Source organism: Zootoca vivipara, chromosome 5 (assembly GCF_965207765.1).
Source record: "Zootoca vivipara chromosome 5, rZooViv2.hap1.1, whole genome shotgun sequence".
In the NCBI taxonomy this organism is placed as follows: Eukaryota; Metazoa; Chordata; class Lepidosauria; order Squamata; family Lacertidae; genus Zootoca; species Zootoca vivipara.
In genome coordinates this window covers 77,370,798-77,392,313 of record NC_142588.1, presented here as the reverse complement: position 1 = coordinate 77,392,313, position 21,516 = coordinate 77,370,798, and the positions used below count along the sequence as shown (strand labels likewise).

The following is a 21,516-nucleotide window of genomic DNA, read 5'->3' as shown; positions in this document are numbered from 1 at the left end:
AGCCATAGAGAGGAGAGAGAGGCAGAGACATCGAGGCTGGCTGCGTGAGCGAAAGAAAGGGGAAAAGAAGCCATAGAGAGGAGAGAGATAGAGAGGCAGAGACATCGGGGCTCGCACAGCCAGCGAAAGACGCTGAGCAGAGCAGTGAAAGAGAGAGCGGAGAGAGGGAGAGACGAAGAGCCGGCAGCTTGACACCAATGAAATACACAAAACTGTATCTCTATGCTGATGCGGGTCGCGAAGCCATGAGGGAGCCGTTCTCCCTGGCGGTGAGCAGCCCTCTCCTGAGCACTTCTTCGTGTTCATATGGTCGCTGCATACGGCGGGGATGCAGCCGCGGCCGTTTTTGAGCTCCCCCCACCATATGCGGTGACTGCAGATTCTTGTACCCTGTGTATAAGACGGCCCCCCAACTTTTGAAAAGATTTTCCTGGGTTCAGAAGCATTCTTATACGCCGGAATATACAGTAAGCCAACCACTATCTATGTCACAAAAATGGTCATTTTCTCGATATGCAGCTGCAATCTAACATCTGGTGGTTTATTCCAAGCCTGCAGCATGAGCACTTCAGACCACCTTTCCTCTGTGCTTCTTTCCCATCTGCTCCTTTACTTTCTTCCACCATTTTCCTTCCCCTCTCTTGATTCCGTTGGTCTCTTCCTCTTCTCATTTCTCAGAATTGCTTTCCCAGACATTTGCCTTCCCCCTTCAGTCTCCTTCCCAGGCACCCCAGAACCCCTCGTTCTCCAGAGCTGCTTGCCTTGGTGCTCTGTGGCTCTAAGAAAACTCAGCCAAACACTGTAGCACCATCCTCGCAAAGGACCTTTAGTGCGCTGCAGTAGGAATGTGGCTACAACCCCCAAAACAGTAAACGTGCGCCAACAATGCTTTCTGCAAGAGAGAGATGTTTTGTTTTGTTTGTTCTTGCTCAGAAATTTGTATCAGCCCAGAAATTATATATTCACTTACCTCTGTGCATGACCTCAATTCGTTAGAATAGCCAAACATATTATTCAACGGCACCTGATGGAAAATGAATAATGCATGTGATACAGATTTTGGTGGGAAGGAGGTTATTTCATATTTAAGGAAATCTACATTGCACATTCGGAGCCACATTCAGAGGTCCCATGAGTGAAACTCTGCTCACTCTGCTAGTCGGAGCTGGGGGTTGACTGCTGCAAGAACAAGGTGCTAGACTAGGGCTACCCAAACCCAATTTCGATCATCTCTCACTCCAAGCATGTTCCTCGGAATTACAAAACCAGAGTTTGGGAAACACAGTAGGCTAAGTGCACAGGGCTAGTTCAAACGTAAATGACTCTGCTTAATAAATACTGCTTATTTAGCTGAGAATGGGCACTGGATCCACAAGTTCCCCGCTAACCTCTCTCCCTGCATGCTGGTTTTAGCACCGATAACCCAGCTTTCTTTTAACTACAGTTTTCTGTTACATTTGGAATGGGAAATGGTGAGCCTTTATCTTAGCTTACTAGGTAGGATATAAAGTCATATCCTGGTTAGTTAAGGAGGGGGGGAATTAAGCCACAGGTGTGTTTTTTTTTTGTTTGGAAGCAGTAAGAAACTCATTCAAATACCATGAGAAAGTGGCTGAAATTAACTAGGACATAAGCACGAAAGGGGTCCAAAAGTCACTATCCGTTTAATAAACTGATTTGTGTCTGAACTGGTTCACAAAATTTGGATTATTTTTTACATTTTATTTTACCATAAAGGACCACGGCACTGATTATAGCTCACCCAACAGATAAACATTAACTGAGCAGAGAGGAATTATTAATATATTATGTTACAGGCTAGCCAGTTGGGTGGAAAGGGGAGTTAGGGAGGAAAGAGGTATGCCAGCTCCAGGCAGGCTATTTTTCTCCCCATTCCAGGGCTGCACCCAAAGCCTCTCCTTATCTGCCTCTGGTGTGGCCCCAGGATGCCTCTTTTCCTCCTCCTCTACAATTGGGAGCACTGATGACAGAGGAAAGACAGTTGCGGAGATTTGCACAGCAGCAACAAAGAGGCCTCTAGGGAAATCCTCCTAGTTGTGACTCCTAAGCAGTGCTTTCAAAACTATGGTTAGGTTCCTCTGGATTCAGTCGTTGTTGTTGTTGTTGTTTAGTCACTTAGTCGTGTCTGACTCTTCATGACCCCATGGACCAGAGCACGCCAGGCACTCCTGTCTTCCACTGCCTCTCGCAGTTTGGTCAGACTCATGTTCGTTGCTTCGAGAACGATTCAGTCGTAAAGCAAGAATAGCTGAGCAAGCTCAACAGCACTTACATTAGCGTAGAGAGTGAAATAATCTTCAGCCCCGTCCTGTCCTGTGATGATGCCTTGGCGGCGATTGACTCCAGCAATCACTTCTCCTTGGAACTCGTTGGGTGCCACAACTTCCACAGACATAATGGGCTCGAGAATACACATGACTGCATTTCCCAAAGCTGGAGCCAAAAGAAAATATGTTAGAACACTTACCTTCATATGTCATTTCTTAATTTTTATCTATACATTTTCTCCATTATTTTAAAATGAAAAAGCAACAGATAAATGCACGCAGAGACATTAAACATCTGCAAACAGCAGAACTGCTTGGGCATATCAAAATATATCACCTAACACTATTAGAATGAGTGTTGGTACGGTATTGAGTGCAGCAAGGATAACTTTTGCAAAGTTTTGGGAGTCACCTAACAGACCAAAGGAAACTGAGTAAACTGATTACGAAAAACAACTGGAATGTATTAACTTTGGTTTAATGAACTGCTTATCAAAACACACGACTATTAGCCATATTATGTACACAGAACATCCATCTTCAGAGGCAACAATATCCCTGATGAATGCACAATGGGATCAGAAGACAACAGGGACAAATCCATCAGTGACAAATCCCTGGGCTATCTCCACTGGTGAATACAGAATGCCAAGTAATTTATATATGGTCAAGAAAAAATACTGCACACAGATACAAGTTAATATCAGGCCTGCATTTGTTTCCAGTACAGTATCTAATAGCCAGGTCTCAATTTTGAACAAAAAGCCATCTTTCATGTACTCATTTGTAATGAACCGCTCTGTGATTTTCGAATGAAGGGCGGTATACACATTTAATTAAAAAATAAAACGAATCACCAACAAATGTGTAAAGGTAAAGGGACCCCTGACCATTAGGTCCAGTCGTGACTGACTCTGGGGTTGCGGTGCTCATCTCGCGTTATTGGCCAGCATGACAAAGCCGCTTCTGGCAAACCAGAGCAGCACACAGTAACGCCATTTACCTTCCCACTGTAGCGGTGCCTATTTATCTACTTGCACTTTGACGTGCTTTCGAACTGCTAGGTTGGCAGAACTACTAGGTTGTGTATTTAGTGCTAATAACACAACTAAGTACCGAACAGAACAGAGATGAAATGTGTTTGGTGATGCGATGGCGAGACAGTCACGTTTGACCTTAATAGCAACAGTGAGGCCAAACAGGGAGAAGGAAAAGGTGTTCCCGAAATGAGAAACAACATGGGAGAAAACATGAAATATGTAGGTATGCATATACTGATCAGTGAGCTTCCTTGGAGAGAAGAAGTGTTGTAGATTGGGCAGAAGTGGACAGCTTTCAAATGAAAGGAGGAAAATAAGCTTAAAGTTGACGCAGAAAATGCCAGAGCTAGACACAGACCAAAAGTGGTGAACTGCATAGCAGCAACTGCACTATTCACATAACTATTCCGGATAAACTGCAGGGGGAAAATGGAAATAAAGAATAGTTATGTGGTTAAGGGCATGCAGGTGGCGCTGTGGGTTAAACCAGAGTCTAGGGCTTGCCGATCAGAAGATTGGCGGTTCAAATCCCCGCCATGGGATGAGCTCCTGTGGTTCGATCCCTGCTTCTGCCCACCTAGCAGTTCAAAAGCACGTCAAAGTACAAGTAGATAAATAGGTACTGCTCTGGCGGGAAGGTAAACGGCGTTTCCGTGTGCTGCTCTGGTTCGCCAGAAGTCGGTCTGGACCTAAAGGTCAGGAGTCCCTTTACCTTTACGTATGTGGTTAAGGTTGGAAGCACCCCATCTCTGAAGCAGTACCTTGTTTCAAGGCTCCTTCACCAGCTCGGATGAAAGAGATTTCGTTGGAGTCCACCATGTGACTCGCACCGTCCTCTAAGACAAACCGTATCCCGGAAATCTTGTGAGCCATCAAAGGGCCTTTTTCACACGCCTCAAGGAACCCCTATAAAAGAATAGCCTCAGCGTTAGCAACTTCAGTTCAAATGGTGGCAAGTCCTTTGGCATGCAGGTGGCTGTAGGAAACGTGTAGAAAAGTAGGCTTTTGCAGCCAAAATGACCATGCCTGGCTTGAAAGGAAAAGTAACAACAAAACTGGTATGTTAATAGTTCTCCGCAAACAATGGTTTCCAACTCAAGGGACAGCCCAGAAAACACACTCCCTCCCCCTTCTCTCTCTCTCCTGCGCAGAGAAAACTTGAAACCAAAGTGATCAATGAACTAGCATTACAGGTATACCAACGTTTACTATGGTTAATTTCTAATTTTTTATTTCAGTGTTTATATACCACTTTCATTAAAAAAAAGACTGCAAGAGGAACTTAATCAAAATTAAATGCTGCATATAAAAAAGATAAAACATCAAAAACCCATAAAATAAGATTCCACTCACTCATTACTCACACCAATTCCACATCCACTTTCTCTCAGTTGATCTGCACGCACACTCACCCACAAACAGCCTCTGTACCTACAATGCTAGCTCAAAACCATGGTTTCTTAACACACTTAGAACCCTGCTCGAAATTTCAGCTCACAGAAGTAATAATTAGTGCCTGTGGGATATGAAACAGATTTGAAGGGTATCTTACTAGAACCATCACCTTTTTAAAAACAAAAAAGAAACAGTAACCTTTCCAAAAGGTAGAAAATACAGTATCTCTTGTTTTCAAAGGAAAAGATCCCTCTCTGCCTCCTTCATCACTTTCACAAGAGCAAGTCAACGTGGACGAACTGCAGGCATTTATTTTGCGGTGATAGGAAAAGCTAAGCAGAATGCAATGGACCAGCCTATTTAGGGAATGCACTTAGGAAAGACAGTCAATGGGCCCAAGGGCATTTAAAGCATGTTTTCCACAGAGATGCAAGGAGGAGGCAGAACCACAGGAGCTTGCTGTCTACTTGAAGGCTCAAGAAAGAGGTACCAGAAATCCAGTGTCAACCAGACTAGCCCCAGGTCTCCATGGCTTGCAGTCACCGATGCATTAAGAATAAGAAGGTATCTTTAATGCACAGGAGTGATCTTTCTCCGCTCCTTTATTACCTAGCAAGATTTTCTGGTGTGTGGATGACTCTGTGTGTGTGTGTGCTTTTGAATTCTTGTTTTCATTCCCTTGTGTCTTGTTTTTACCATTTTCCTGCTTGGATCTAATTTACCTTCATAGCCAACCGGTTTCTTGAATAGATGCCCATCACCAGCTTGTGATCCTGCCAAAATTGCATTGATTTGGGGGGGGGGGGTTGAGGTAGACCTCACCTTTTCAACGGCTGGCACAAACTGCTTTGGGATATTCGTTCCGACCGTCTTGTCAACGAATTCCACCTTGGTGTAATCTTCTTGCTCCAGAGGCTCTAAATAGCCTATCACTTTGCCATACTGGCCTGCTCCACCAGACTGCCTTTTATGAGTGAAGTCGAACCTGTGAAAAGACATAAACTCAGCAAAAAGAAAGGAAGGGAAGTGATGCCTATTCATTTTGCTCAGCACACATGCATAGCTCAAATCCTGGTCTTTAGATCTACAGGCAACGTTCTCACCTGGGTGCTGGTTTCCACCTAACAAACAGCCAGCACTTCCCTGTCCCCATATAATCTCTTGTATAGGACTGTATGGAGGAAGCACAACCCAAACAAGCTTCTACAGTAGGGATGAGAAATCCCAGGCCTGTCTCTCCTCCACAACACTCCCCAGGCCAAATCTGTCATTGGCCTTGCTTCACACCTCCCTTGAGTGTTTGTGCCTGACTGGAATGTGTCCTTGAACTCTGATGATGCTTCTTGCTTGCCTGCCTGAAAGGCGGAAAGATCTGGTCTGCAAGCGTATATGGGAAGTAGCATATTCATTCATATTCATTATTTTGCCCACACTGGCATGTGACACCCCCCCCCCCCCGGAAGGCTGGCCCAGAAGTGAGTGTAGACCTTGGGTTGAGAAAGATTCCTCCTCCCTCTACAACCAGGCCATTTCCATGGTGGTATTTTTTTGGAGCCTCTCCAGTTATGGAAGCAGCAACTGGGAGGCTCCATGCGAGAGTCCTGTTCATACTGTCATTTTCCCCGTTCGATACCTAGCACAAGTTGGAATTGGCACGGAGAAAAAATGGCCAGTCCACTTCTCTGCTCTTCAAAGCAAAGGGCCTTACGCTGCCATGGTGACTCAGCCTGCCTAAAATCAGTCCCGCTGCGCTCCGATTTGGCGCAGGAACATGCATCGTATTGGGATAGGGTGCTAAATTACTCTCCGGGCCAGTTGAATGCTCAGTCTCAAAGTTCCGCTGCATTTTAGAAAAGGGTCTTGAGAGGAAGGGCCAGCCCAGAACACTTTGCTGCTGCAAGTGACAGCCAAAGATATGAAAGGATGGGCAGGTACCCCTTTCTTGGCATCGAGTGAAGGGGACACAAGCAATTTTTCCAGCTGATATGATTGGCGCTTCTTTCGAAGCCCTGGCTGACCTCTGGAACATCCAAACAGCTCTCCCACTTTGCTGTCACTGCAAATGAGGTTGCGTTTTGGCTGAAGTGCGGGGTTGTTTTTTTTGCACCTTAGTTAATTAGTCAAATGAGTGCTAATTTATGCAGACTTCATCCTGAAATAGAGAATAGTGGGAAGAAAACCTTATTTGTGGTTGTTTCTGATGAGGCATGCACATATTTTAGCAAGCACCCTCTTGCGATCAGCACCATTCCCTCCAGTGTGAGAGAAAAAGAGGAGTGCATTTTCTATGGGCCCCGAGTGTTGCTGCCAGACCATCTCCATTACGTCCTAGTAAAGCTGCAATCCTAACCCCATTTATCTGGGAATAAACCCTGTTCAAGTATATGGGATTTATTTCTGAATAGACATGGTTAGGATTGCGCTGCAAAGCTTCTGCTGTCTTATTGGCTAGGGCCAGCAGCTAAAACAAAAATGCTTCCTAATCAGAATCAGCATCTGTTCACTGTTGAAAATGAGATGATAATGCTGCATTTAACTTTCCAGAATTTTTTTTATTGTATTGTTGCAAATTTTATGATTTTCTGAGCTGCTCAAAGAACTCTATGGGGTGGGGTGGCCTGACCTATATACAGCGGTACCTCAGGTTGCAAACTTAACTCATTCCAGAGGTCTGTTCTTAACCTGAAACCGTTCTTAACCTGAGGCTAATGGGGCCTCCCGCTTTTGCCACTGCGCCGCCAGCGCATGATTTCCGTTCTCATCCTGGGACAAAGTTCCCAACCCGGATCAACTACTTCTGGGTTAGTGGAGTTTGTAAGCCGAATCGTTTGTAACCCAAGGTACCACTGTATATATAAAAAACGAACACAGAAAGTACTAGACTAGTTCCTTTGTGTGCAGACTGCATTTGCTGGTGATTTTTGACACCACAACCGTTTCTACTTCCAGTGGTAACAATGGTCCTTTAGGAAACACTGCAGAAGTCCAGGACTTTATCACTGTAGCAATTTGGCAGCAATGTCCTCCCTCGCCCCCCAAAAAGAAAAAACAAAGAAACACACCCCAAAGTTCATGTTCTTTCAAACTACAATGGTGTGTGATGTATTTATTTAGTTTTGCAAAGCCTTCCATGGTAGGAATAGAGAAATAAACTGTCCAGTATTACAGTAGGTTACTTAATATCATTATTTTATTTATATTGGTTCTCCAGCTTCCTTTGCCATTAACTCTTTACAGGGCTGAAGCAGGGTGTTCCTTTTGTATTTTTACAAAGATTAATAAACCTAGTTTGTTTGCTTTTTAAGCCTCCCGCCCCACAACTGCTCTATGGATATTCCTTATTTCAGAACACTTCGGCTGCCGAGTTCATATTCCAGATGGGAAGCCATCTAGACTAGAGGCACAAAAAGTGATGGTGATGCGCCAAACGGCATTGGAAGAAGCAGGTTGCAACCTTTTGCCGAAATCACCTTTATCCCAGTCCTAAACACACGTACTTGCTCCCTGGGAAGCATCGTGTTTTTGAAGCTGCGCAATTACGAACGATTCCTCTTGATTTCAGCGGGGTTTTATTCGGACGTCATTCTCTAACTGGGCCAAAATACCTTGGCTGCGGTCCCGGGAATCCCATGAACTCCCAAGTAAACATGCACGGATCGTCCTGTTTGTCCTGAGCGGCCCAATATATATATATATATACACGGATCTTTGGAATTTTGACCTAATGGTTCATTTCCAAGTGCCCCCATCTCGACTCTCTTCCTTCTAGCTTCGCCGCGCAAGATCCATCCCCGGCCCAGATGTGGAGCCCGGGCGGGCAGATGTTGCGCCTCTGCACCCCAGCAGCCCCCGCTCGGCTCGCCCTCTTCCTTCTCCTTCTCCTGCCGCCGCCGCTTCCGGGTTTTCTCCCGCCGGCGGCGGCGCAAGAAACCCCATTGTGCGCGGCGGCTGCTGCTGCCACCGCCCAAGCCCAGCCCCGCCGTTTGGCCCCCATTCCCGCTCCGCCAGGGAGGAGCGAGCGCCGCCGAGGCCTCTCCGAGCAAGCCTCCGTGCGCCCCGGAGCCGGCCCCATGGAGATCCCCCCGTCGCACTACCCGGCCACGCGAGCCGCCGGCGTGGTCGAGAACTACATCAACTACCAGCACGGCAGCCCCAGCAAGATCTTCGGCGTGCGAGAAGTGCGCCAAGCCAGCCGGGAGGTAAGCAGGGCCGGGGATGGGAAGGCGCGGGTGCAGAGGCGCTGCTTTCCTTCGCGTACGCTTCCCTGGGAAACAAAAAAAAAATCCCACACACCCAGCAAGCCTTATGGCACCCTAAATGCTCCCGCAGGGCTCTTCCTTAGTTTTGCTGCTGCAAAAGGCTGCAGGGTGCTAGTCGCGCTCCCCAGATTTAAGTTGGAAGAAAGCCCCGTTAAACGGGGCGGGAGCTGCTTCCACGTCCATCTGCAAAGCATCTGGACGGCTAAAAGAAAAAAAAAGGCGCTTGGAGAGTCTCCGCTGCTTTCTCCTCCTCTGAGCAACTTCTCTACAAAGCTTCATTCCTAAAGGGGTTCGAGGCTGAAGACACCAATCGCTGCAGAGGGAGCAAGCGCGCGCAACAACACCCTCTTCCCCGTCTCTAACTACGTTTTGATCCAGGCGAGCGGGGCTCATCCTGGCCCTCATCTGGCCCGCGAGAAGCGAAACTTTCTTTTTAACAAGGCGCACAAAGAGACCAGGAGCTGGGCCCCAAGCGATCGCCATGATCGGCAACGACAACAGTTGTTGCTATAGCTTTCTCCTCCCTTTGTGCGCCTGTGTGGTGCCACGTGGTCCTGGAGCGGCAAACCACCTGCCCCACCGATCGGTAAAAACGAAGTCCACAGAGTTATCTCGTCTATTTAAGGCGGAGTAAACTCGTTGCCTTAACCCATCTTGTTCCAGGCTTGCCTCTAGTGCCAGTCTCTCCCATGGGCGGAGGGGGTGGGGGGAAGGGGGAATCCATCACTGCTGCATTATAGGAATAAGCTGCAGAACCAGTTGCACTAAAAACAAATAGAAAGCCTGGTTGATCCTGGCAACTGTTTGCTGTCCACAAATGAGAGCCAAATAAAAAATAAATACTTCCAGTAGCACCTTAGAGACCAACTAAGTTTGTCATAGGTATGAGCTTTCGTATGACAAACTCTTCGTATGACAAACTTAGTTGGTGTCTAAGGTGCTACTGGAAGGATTTTTTTATTTTGTTTTGACTGCGTCAGACCAACATGGCTACCTACCTGTAACTTGTTGAAAGCAGCGAGGTGTAAAAAAAAATGCTTAACTTTAGCTAGTGCCCAGTGTTTAAAAGCAGTGTCCAGTTGCCTCCAAGTACCCCATTATTTAGAACATTTGCTGAGATGAAAGGTGGATAAAAAGCATCGTTATACTTAACATGCTTAGGACGCGTTGAGGATTCTTGTATTGCAGTTAAGCGTCCAAAAGATGCTTTGGGGGCATTTTCTACCAGCTATGATTTGGGGTGGGGTTCTGCAGGTGTGTGCCTGTTTTGGAAAGGTTAATGCTCTTATTTGTGCAGGTAGGTAGTTATGACAAACCTATGACAAACTTAGTTGGTCTCTAAGGTGCTACTGGAAGGATTTTTTAAATTTTGTTTTGATTTCAACAAGGGAGTGTTAAGCTTACCTACTGAGATCAATGGGATTTAAACATGCTTGGCCTTTCAAAAAATACCTTCCGCAACAAGTTAACTGGGTGTTGTTTTTTAATACGGATACTGAATAGATAAAGAATACCCTCATATTGTTAGGGTCTCTGGCAAGTCCTTAGAAGTCGAAGTAAGATAAACAACATACTCTCTTTGTACTTCAGGAAATTCCAGGTGTTGGGCACAAATATCGCCTGAAGTTTGCAATGCAAGAAGAACTTCAGAAAGTAAGTCCTGCTTTTTTGTTTGTTAGTTAGTTGGGATTCATTTACGGCAAACCTCAAGAGGGTAAAGAGTAGACTGCATCACTGCCTGTATGGTTCCTGAATGAGATTTCTCCGGCCATAAACCACCCGGAAACCACTTCAAAAAGCTGAGGGCTGGTTCTAGGACAAGTCGACAGCACACCTTCTTAGGCTGGTTTCAATAGCCCTCTGGACACCCTGACCCTAAATTCATTTATCAAGATGCTGCCAGGAGCCTAAAACCTCCATGCAACACGCAAGAAAAAGTGGGACAGGTTCCTGGCAGAACTTTGGGTTATCACCTCAGAATGAAAATCTGAGAGACTATATTGCTGGTTTATAGATTCATATTCATCACTCTACACGTATGAATCAGTCTTTACAACCGTGTTTCTCATATTATAAGACATGTCTTATATTTATTTTTTCCTCAAAAAAACACACTATGGCTTATTTTCAAGGGATGTCTTATTTTTTTCCTCCTCCTCCTGCTGCGGCCGGCATTGCTGCTGTGCCTATCACTATGTCTTATTTTCGGGGTATGGCTTATATTCCTTGAATGCTTAAAAATCCTGCTATGGCTTATTTTATGGGTATGTCTTAAAATATGAGAAACAGGGAAACAGAACTATGATAACCTCATGTGTCACATCAGTCTTCAAAGGGGTAAGAAATCAAGTGATGTGCAGACTTGGAAGGGACCTTAAAGACCACCCTGCCAACATGGGAGCCCCACGACCACATTCAGGGAAGTTTTTAATGTGTGACATTTTAATGTATTTTTCTATTTTTTGATGGAAGCGCCCAGAGTGGCTGGGGAAACCCAGCCAGATGGGCGGGGTACTAATAATAATAATTAAAAAATAATAATAATACTTTATTATTATTATTATTATTATTACAATAAGGAACTGCATGCAAAGCCACTTATTTGTAGCAAAAGCATTCGTTGCTTCTAGAATGTAATATTTCAAACAGTCTATTTTAACCCCTAATTTTTTTGGGGTACCTGACCTTGAACCCCCCTCCCATTTCATATATGCCCCTTGAAATAATGGGGTTGCATTGACACAAAACCACATCTTGCTAATGGATCTGTTACCTTCTGATAGGATATCTAAACAAATACTCCTGCTGTTTTTGCATAACAGTTCACATCACCAAGGAGCAGGCAGCACACTGCAGCTCAAATCACCCATCGCAGCAGGGGTGGGGAACATTTTTTGCCCCGAGGGCCGCATTCCCTGCTGGGCAACCTTCTGAGGGCCACATGCAAAAGTGGGTGGAGAAATGAATGCAAACTTTACCCCTATACATTATGCAAGTTTCAACACAAACTAACATACACCCCTCTCTGTTCAGACAACCAGGAGGCATTATCAGAGTTCAAAGACACATTTGAGCCAGGCAAAAACACATTTTTTGGGTGGTGGTGGTTAAACAAGATGAGAGGTGTTGCCCGAGGAGCGTTCTGATGGCAAAACAGAAAGATCTAGACCTGAAGTTCCCTACCCCTGCATTACAGAATGATTCCACAACAGGAGGAGATGCAATGTTCAATAGCAGAGCAACTGAAGAAAAGGGGAAGAGAGATAATACACATAACACTTCTCTTGAATAGAGAGCAATATACAATTATTCTGAGCAAGGATTTAGGTAAGAGAAGGACATGGGTATTCTAATAGTAATGACGGCTATTTTTGTTAGGTGATATTGGTAAGCAAGGGCGAAGCAAAATGTGTTTATCATTAGAATATGCAAGCTGCTTCCAATGAAGTTTTTAAACTTGTCTGATTATTTCTCCAACAGGGCAGTCCTGTGAACTGCACCGCTGAAATCCTGTATCATCACGGCGACCCACATGTTGCACCCGAAGTGCATTATACAGTGGAAGGGGAGTTTGGGACGAATACAGAGGAAGCAGACAACAAGTTTTACAACAGACTCAAGAACCTACCAGACCTATTAGAGGCACAAAATCTTCCAGGTTAAAAAAAATAAAAAATATTCAACTTGAAATTACCTTTATGAATGAGGTGTCAATGTTGAACTTTAGGTTTTGAAATAATTGGTCAATGTTGCCTGCAACAAAATGTTGCAGCATCTCCTCCCTCCTAACAGGCATGCTTCTGTTTTGGATTCCAGCCAGCCGTTTCCTCTACTCCCTTTCAACATAACGTATGGACTATGCTCAGACATTAGGCCACTGTGATTTTTTGCTCCCTTTTGAAAATGGTTTTTTTTGTTCCCTGAGCATGCTGTTGTGTTCTTCGTTTCTCAGTGGCTCCATTTTGGTTGCCACTCATGCTATTAGGAGGGAGTGGATGCTTGAATAAATGTTCCACAGGTTTTCTTTAGTTAAGGTACAGGCAAAGAATACGGGGCTCAAGGACCAGTTCTTTACTCCAGTCCCACTTAGGATGAAAGCAGCAAAGGGCCAAGACAGAAAGTCTTGGTAGACCAGCTGAAGTTCCTATGTTGGCTGTCCCTGCTTTAAAGCAACTGCAACTAGATCTTAAAACAATGTAAAAGTGGAACGACCACTCGCGGGATTCAGCTAATACTGTATCAGATTACAAATTAAGTTCTCAAAAATACAGCTCATTGCCATGTAAATGGGTGACTTGAGATGATCAAGCCAGCTGATCTGCCAGAGACTGGAAGGGGTCTGCAACAAATAGCAAACTACACGGAGCCGTGTTATAGTAGATTTAGTGCGTGCAACAGATCTCTGGTGCAGAATGTGGAGAGCCACCGCTTTCATTTTCAATAAAGCAGGTGTAGTATCTCTATAGTCACAAATACGGAAACAGGTTTGTGGTACCACATCTTTCCAGCAAATGAATGCATGCCTTCTGCGGCTAGGAGTCCCTTGTCCATGGTTCCTAGTCAGCATGGGCCAACTCACGCAGTCCTGTTATTCCCAAACTTAGCTCTGCTCTTTTTCCTGCCACTGGTTGCCAAACAAAAATCCAAGTTCTGGATAAAAGGTGGAGTATTCAGACTGTGCAAAGTAGAGGCACATTTAAGGAACTTTTTTGGGGGTGGGGGTGGGGTTGGCACAGAATGCAATTCATGTCTAGGAATTACTTTAATAATAATAATAATAATAATAATAATAATAATAATAATACCTCCACATCTTTATACTTTCCCAGTTCAATTCAAGCTATTTGTTTCTGTTGCCAGACAATTTCGGAAATGTCTCTGAAGAAATGAAGCCTGTTCGGCACTTAGCCTGGGTTGCCTGTGGTTACGTAATATGGCAGAATTCAACAGAAGACACTTGGTACAAAATGGCAAAAGTGCAAAGTGTCAAGCAAGTGGTAAGTGCATGGATTAAAGTTGTCCTATGGGAAGAAGAGTTCACAGTGGAGTTTTTTTGAAGGGAGTTACAAACTGGAGATTAACATGGGATTTTCAGTGTATACTTGCCTAAGAAAGCCTGACATATTCTTAATAATAATATTTATACCCTGCTTCTCCATTTTGGCTTAATTTTTGTTAAATAAATCATGACATGGTGTAATATAATATGTCAAGGGTGGTTGTTCCTCTGAGGTTGTATTTACCTAATTTTAAGGCCTGCTGTTATTATATCCTGATATGTAAAATTCTTTTCCCCATGACTGTATATAAGGGAACAGTGCATTTTACTTCCTCTTTAAAGGGAAACTCGTCTGTTCAGTTCTCCTGACCAAGCCCTAAAGGATTTCAGGTCACAAGAATCCAGAAGCACAGTGTCTCCATAGTGATTTAATACTAAGAACAAAAAACAAACAAACAATGAGTCAGTTCTAAACCCGTTAAGTTGTTTATGGAAACGAGAGCATTCCTTCTTATAAAAATGAAACCCCTTTTCCGAATTAAGGAATGGCAGAGTTTTAAACGATGGGTCTTTGCCTTCTGGATGTTAAAGGGAAACAAGGAAGGAAACCTAGTTCTCCCCTGTTAGTTCAAGTTCTTCAGTGTTTCCACGCTCATTAAACAACATTTGAAAGTGGTTAGCTGTGCATGGGTGGCAGCCATACTTACTAAAGTCAGGGTATGGTTTCCCCCCTCTTTTGTTGGTTGCAGAAAAGGAGTGATGATTACCTGGAATTTTCCTATGTGGTTCTGATCCATGATATTGTCTCCCAGGTAAGTAACAGAATTGAAAAGCAAATAAAGAAAGGGGCGGGGGAGGGGGAGAGAAGACGACCTTTCCTGCAAAAAGCCATCCTGGAACAGTGATCACCACAGTATCAGGCTGGTAGGACAGGAAGGAGCACTCAAGGGCCCCAGAGCTGTTCACAGGCTTCTACCAGGATAGCTAGGAGGGCCCTGCATTTAATATGGGACTCCCAGCTTCCATATTACCTGGGAGGCCACCACGTTGGCTGGCCCTAGGCTTTACTAAGAGCCTCCTGTGCAGCCTGCAGAGTACAGCAAGAGCATGCATGGGATAAAGACAGCCTGAAAAGCAAGGCACTGCCAACCTTCATGGTTAGGCACAGGTCTCAGCACTGCTTCATAACCAGGACTGAGAAACATGCCTGTGTGTATGCCATGATTCAGGCGGAGGGCAGGACAAGCACAGGATGTGATACGGAGCAACAGAATCCACCTTTCTCAGAATCTGTTTTCATTTAAAACACACACACACACACACACAAGCTCAAGCTACTTCTGGCCACAAATATAAGATTGGAAGGGTGCTGTCAGTGCCTGCTGCACTCTCAGAAGGAAGATTCCCAAAGGTAGGGAACAGATCCATTGGGCAAAAGAATTTGCAGGGTTTTTTGGACTAGATGACCCTTGGGGGTCCCTTCCCTCTCTACAATTCTATAAGCAGACTTCGCAAAAGTGCAGGATTCCACCAAATGAGACAACTTTTGCAAATGTGCATAAACTCTATGTGCCACAGAATGCATGGTGCAGAGTTTGCATTGCCTGTTAAGGTTGCCAACTTTTGACCCACAGCTACAGGCTTTTATTCACGAGCAATCTGACCTGCAGCAATTAGCATCAGTTTGCTCCAACCATGAAAGCTTCACTTCCCGACTTCTACAAGCCAGCCTTCCACTGAAGGCAGAGGATAAGGCTAGGCTGTGTCCTCCTCCACCCTGGCCAATTAACCAACCCTACTTACCTAGATTACGATATGCATTTATTTATTTAAAGTGTGGAGGACACAAACACACACACGGGCTGACTATATCCTAACTTGAAGCACCCTGTCTCTCTAGCTGCATTTTCCTAACTTTACTAGCTGAGCACTCCAAGAAAAATCAGCTCTAGGCAGTCAGAACCCTCAAAACAGCACACAGTGGGGAGAAGAGGGGAGATTGTTCAATATAACAAGGGAAAATTCCACCTAGAGGTTCTGTCATTAGAAGGCTCCTTCTGTCAGATGAAGGCTCTGGATTCAAACAGTGACCCCTCCCAGATTAACCCCAACTGTGCCATAAGCAGAGAACAGGAGTGAACAAAATGCCTATTCAGCAAATCACTTTAGATCCCCTATTCAGCAAATCACTTTAGATCCCCCAACTATGCAAAAGTGCATGCTACACAGGAAGGCAAATCTTAGCCAATCTGGCATCAGATTGTTGATCCTCCATATTGCAATTGTAGTACATATCTGCACACAAATCACAGTGCAATGAATCAGTTTTCATCTAGTGGCATCTCTTATGCCTTGTATTGCAGATCTTGTGTATTCCCCACCCACCCACCCACCCACCCACCCCGGCTTCTATCATTTAGAATAAGGTGCAGGAACCAGAACGGCTATATAAGAATGCAACACCAAGCCAGAAGTACAAAGGAAGTCCACAGGAGGATATAAACCTTATTCCCAAGTATCACGAGAACAAAATTTGTAGATGGTGACCTAGTGAGGCTGCTGTCTATTGAACACATTGCATTTCACATTGGAGCAGAAGCACTCCATCCTTAGCCAATCTACTTCTGGGTTGCATGGTTCCCTATGTGCATGAATTAGGCAGAGAGCATGCCTATATTACAGGTTTGAAAAGTCAACCTTGAAACAACACTGCGTGAAACAGTATGGTGCACAGGAACTACCTGGCAATATTTCAGTGAAACAATTCTCTCCCTTTCCTGCCATCCACATTCTTGATTGCCTTGCTCTATGAGAGTCACTGCACTTTGTTAAGAATTTCTGAGTTGGAAAGAGGAGGAGGAACGAAATGTGACCTGGCCAGAAGTTACTAGATAGGAAAAGAACGTGATTTTCCAGATATGCAGAGATAACAACGTTGTTCCTTGGTTTTTCTAATACCCTGGCTGCTCTAACGTTTGGGCTTCTTCTTTTTTAAATCCACAGGAGATTATTCCTTGGCACATGCAAGTTTTATGGAACCCGCAGCATGGAGTTAAAGTCACACGGAATAGCCGTCAGCCAAAACGTGCGGCACAGGATTAGTGGCCACAACTTCAACCCTACTACATTGGTACCTTGGTTCCCGAAAGGCTTAGTGGTCAAACAAATCGGCTCCCGAACGTCGCAAACCCAGAAGTAAGTTTTCTGGTTTGTGAACGTTTTTCAGAAGCCGAATGTCCGATGCAGCTTCCTTGGCTTTCGATTGAGTGCAGGAAGCTCCTGCAGCCAATCGGAAGCCGCACCTTGATTTTCAAATGGTTTCGGGAGTCGAATAGACTCCCGGAACGGATTAAGTTCGAGAACCAAGGTACCACTGAGGTTGCTCAAATGTCTTTATAACAACTTCATACAGCTAGAGGGAGGGCTACAAAACAGGCTTACAGAGGTTCAGAAACCCCTACATGTATAAGGACCAATGCAAATTATTTTCTGGCCTCGGTGTGGTGGCTCTTGCAGGCCAGAGCAAACACTTACGGTACAGTTGTCATAATGCTCTCTCTGAACGCTACTTTAGGCTTCCCGGTCTCACAAGGACAACCATATTCTCTTTCCATTCTCTAGGTAGAAACAGCACAAAAAAATAATTATACTGATTAATAAAATGTGTTGCCAAATGGGTAGCGCTTAGCATGATCTCACCTAATTATTCCCAAATGCTACCTACAATCATTGGGAAAATGTCGATCCAACATTTTCCAGCTGTAGTCTGTCTCTAGTTAACTAGAGCTTCTTATATCTGGACCAGATAGAAGTCCACCCACCCAGAGCAGATTGGGGTTTTTTTGAGAAATTTTTTGGTCCACATCCTGTACATATGAAAGATTTTTTGACCTTCTATATATACTTCATGAGCGAGAACCACAAAAAATTGCTAACACAGACCCAAATGAAGGATTACAACCGACACTGTATAATTTATACATAGCCAGATATGAAGCTGGGGAGCACATCTAAACTATAAACGCTGAATTAAATAAATACTTTTGCCAAGTGAGACTCGGTAGCACACTTTACCAGTGCAATCTTGCAACAATCACCTGTGCATAGATTTCCAGGTGCAATTCTCCCATTCCTGAAACAATGGTCTCTTTGCTCTCGCTGTCAAAATGAACTCTGAAAGTGGGGTCTTCCTTTGTGAAGCGGTTAATGCCTTTTGAAAACTTATCCAAGTCATTCTAGAGAGGGACGGGGAAATAAACAAGGGTAAATTAATGTCTTTCGCATCATTGAGTATAACAAGGTAGTCAAAAGTGCTGGGGTTACAGGACAAAATACCATAAAAAATAGAGCTAGGTGGTTTCCATAAACTGTAGGGTATCAATGGAACGTGTTGGCTTCAGAGCATCACAAAACTTGAGACTGCTCCACTCAGTGCTGCATTGACACAAGTAAATACACAACTAGGATTGATCACACATAATTGCCAGGGCATCAAGCCTACTGGAACTCTGCAGCAGGGGAACTACCACACCAAAAGGTGGCTCAGCTTCTCCTGAACACAAGAACCAAATGCAACAGGAACCGTACAGTTTTCCTCCAAGAAAAATCAGATCACAACATTCCTTCCAAATTAAAGAATTTTTTTACTATTTACCCTTGTTTGGACCTTAGATTGCCTACCTTGTTGGATGGTTTCATTGCCACTGAAATGACAGGATCAGGGACATGAATAGATTCCTATGAAAAGGAACAGAACAGAGAAACCAAAGAACCATTTGTTAACATAAAAACACTTGAAAATTATCCTTCCAGATAATTATTTTTACTTTTAACGCTCAAACCCACAGGCAGCCTTCCTCTTGCTTGCTAGGACTCGAAATTTACGGGGTTTGTTAAAACAAATGTTTCCTAATGCGGTATCAGATCCTGGTTTGTAGTCAGAAATTAAAACGACAGTTTCCCTGTTTGGATGGACAAATAAATAAAAAATCATAATGGCATTTAAGAGAAGGGAGGAGAGAAGGAAGCATGAGCGGGCATAGCGTTCATCTTATTAAACTGATATTGCTACATTTGAATTGTTTTGTACTCTTCATAGAAGGGCTGGATGATACATTTCTGATCATGCTCGTCCATTTCAACAGAATGCAGAACTGACATCAGCATAAACTGATTATACTTGTATTTTATTTTTAAAATTGTAATAGCTGTAAAAGCAGACTCAAAATAAAACCTTTTTTAAAAAAAAATTAGAGGTTTCTTTAGTACAGAGGACATTTAGATTAAGGAATAACATCTGAATTGTTATCTGAATTGAAATATAAAGAGAACACACAGTTCAATTCAGAGGAGGAACTTACCATGGAAAGGTCAGTGTTAGATTTTTCTGAAAATGTATCCCCACTAGCACAGTCGATGCCGAATAATGCACAGATGTCTCCTGCATAAACTTCTTCCACATCCTAGTGGAAACCAAAAAAAAAAAAAAGCATTCTAGGTGCTTTTTATGGCGTTAGGCAAGAGCGCAACCATTCTACAGCAGTGGTAAGACCTGCATGCATAGTCTATCCCTGATTATAACAGGGTTCTCCTAGATTCTAAGCTGCCACTAGAGGCTCTCAGTGTTTCAGTGGCCCTTGTTCCAGCTGGCTGACAAATTATAACCATAGCTACCATAGTCTAGGTTTTTGATAAGCTCCTGACTGGACTACTGCAATGTACACTACATAGGGCTTCGCTTGAAGACTGCCCCAAAGCTGCAATTGGTGTAGAATGCCACTGCCCATTTGTTGTCTGGGGCAGTAAAATGGGATCATGCCACGCTGATCCTGAAAACTCACTGCTAAGCAGCAAAGTCTGATTCATGCTGACTGGTAAAGCTATCTGTCAGGAGTTAAGATAATCACATTTTTTCTGCTAGATTAGCCAACATGTCAAGACAGAGAAAGATGGGGAAGAGTGCAATAATGGGACCAGGAACGAGTGGCTTCCAGAGAGGATGGGGCAACTGACTGCCAATATGACAAAAGCCATTTCACTAAAAGCGTTTTTACTATCAACTTGAAAGGTAACTTTTGAGACTGTACTAGGATGAACTAGGAGACAAATTTAGCCCTTACGAATAATTGAAGAATGGCCCATTTTGGCCTTACCTCCACTTCCAGCTGTTTTTATAGGGCCATGGTGCTTAAAAGCTAACTGGGTGTGAAGAGCTTTCGTGTGCATGCACACTTCTTCAGAAGAAAAATATAAACTTAGTTCATACCAAAATATAAACTTAGTTGGTCTTTAAGGTGCTACTGAAGGAATTTTTTTATTTTGCTTCGACTCAGACCAACACGGCTACCTACCTGTAACTGGGTGTGAAGAAATCGACTTGGGATTCCCCAGGCAGACATTTTATAAGATCATGGGAATGTTTTGATTTCTTCGTTTTGTGAAGAAAAGGGGTTCTCGGGGCAAGGGGTGGATAAAAAGGGGGAGCAGTTATGGCAGGACGTTAATTGCTATATAAGCCTTCCTGAGCTTGCAGCTTTGGTCAGTAGCGGTTTCGTTTTTCAAAAAGAGGGCCACGTATTGAATGGAGCAGCGAAGGCTAGAGATCCAGCGGCAAGGGCTCTCATTACACCCTCCCATGGTAGCTGAGACTCAGGCAAAGGGCTCTCTAACCGCTTCCTTCCCAGTGGGAACAGAAACTTTAAAAGGGGTTCTAGATGACACTGTGAACAGCAACGGCTTCATCTTCTACATCAGGCATCCCCAAACTTTGGCCCTCCAGATGTTTTGGACTACAATTACCATCTTCCCCGACCACTGGTCCTGTTAGCTAGGGATCATGGGAGTTTTAGGCCAAAACATCTGGAGGGCCACAGTTCGGGGGTGCCTGTTCTACATCCTGTCCGCCTACACTACACAAGGCATGAAATGCCGACAGGGCTGCTGTTCACACTTCTTCCCAACTCACACGGGAGAAAGCAGCTACAGAGAGGTGTCCTCAGGATCAAGGGCGAAACTGAGGGAGGAGATAGCAACAGTACTGCGCTGTACAGTCGAGCAGGGTATAAACTGAAAACCATACAGATGTTTTCGGCGAGGAAACAAATTTTAGGAGCAGCATTTATCTGCAAATAAAATCCCACTGCACAGGCAAGGAACTGAAACACCTTTAACTAGAAATGCCTTCTCTTTGACCCAGACTGCATACAAAGAATGCCATAGCGTAGTGGTTCCCAAACCCTTTTTTCCTCCTGGACCCCTTGAAAATTGCAGGTGGCCTTGGCGAATGACTTGATGACTATTCTACCTGTAATATGCTGTGCTTGCTGCAGAATGCTTTGCAGATGTATTTCTATTTATTTCTTGTATTGCATTTTCTTGCATTACACTTTGCATCCCATAGAATCTGAATCATTACACGATAAAATATAGCATAAGAAAGAACAAATACAATTTAAAGATCAATATGCGTATTTGATGCAGATGTGATAGGAACCACCTGACTGAAACTCGCCCAGGAGCCACAGTTTGGGAACCCC

General features: G+C 44.2%; 2 protein-coding genes across 2 annotated transcripts in view; one reads left to right on the top strand and one right to left on the bottom strand.

Annotated features, from left to right (window-relative positions):
* The window catches only part of GFM1 (G elongation factor mitochondrial 1), a 38,982-nt gene that overhangs the window by 942 nt on the left and 16,524 nt on the right, over positions 1–21,516 (bottom strand). Inside the window, exons 10-17 of the mRNA XM_035132545.3 lie at positions 19,342–19,443; positions 18,662–18,718; positions 18,079–18,216; positions 17,516–17,598; positions 5,546–5,708; positions 4,090–4,234; positions 2,294–2,454; positions 971–1,024 (exon numbers count right to left, since the gene is read on the bottom strand). Of these exons, the coding sequence (XP_034988436.3) occupies positions 971–1,024; positions 2,294–2,454; positions 4,090–4,234; positions 5,546–5,708; positions 17,516–17,598; positions 18,079–18,216; positions 18,662–18,718; positions 19,342–19,443 (903 nt within the window). The remainder of the gene's footprint in view (positions 1–970; positions 1,025–2,293; positions 2,455–4,089; positions 4,235–5,545; positions 5,709–17,515; positions 17,599–18,078; positions 18,217–18,661; positions 18,719–19,341; positions 19,444–21,516) is intronic.
* On the top strand, positions 8,420–19,230 carry LOC118093447 (latexin). The gene is made up of 6 exons (XM_035132547.3): positions 8,420–8,922; positions 10,573–10,635; positions 12,463–12,640; positions 13,843–13,979; positions 14,731–14,793; positions 16,985–19,230. The coding sequence occupies exons 1-6, from the start codon at positions 8,524–8,526 to the stop codon at positions 17,081–17,083; spliced, it is 939 nt and encodes a 312-aa protein (XP_034988438.2). The 5' UTR covers positions 8,420–8,523; the 3' UTR covers positions 17,084–19,230.

What these genes read in the sequence shown, in the direction of transcription:
- LOC118093447 (XM_035132547.3), top strand. Translation starts at nt 8,524, where the DNA reads ATGTGGAGCCCGGGCGGGCAGATGTTGCGCCTCTGCACCCCAGCAGCC. An exon ending in TGCGCCAAGCCAGCCGGGAG is followed by an intron (nt 8,923 to 10,572) that starts GTAAGCAGGGCC and finishes TTTGTACTTCAG; the next exon opens with GAAATTCCAGGTGTTGGGCA. An exon ending in TCCATGATATTGTCTCCCAG is followed by an intron (nt 14,794 to 16,984) that starts GTAAGTAACAGA and finishes TTAAATCCACAG; the next exon opens with GAGATTATTCCTTGGCACAT.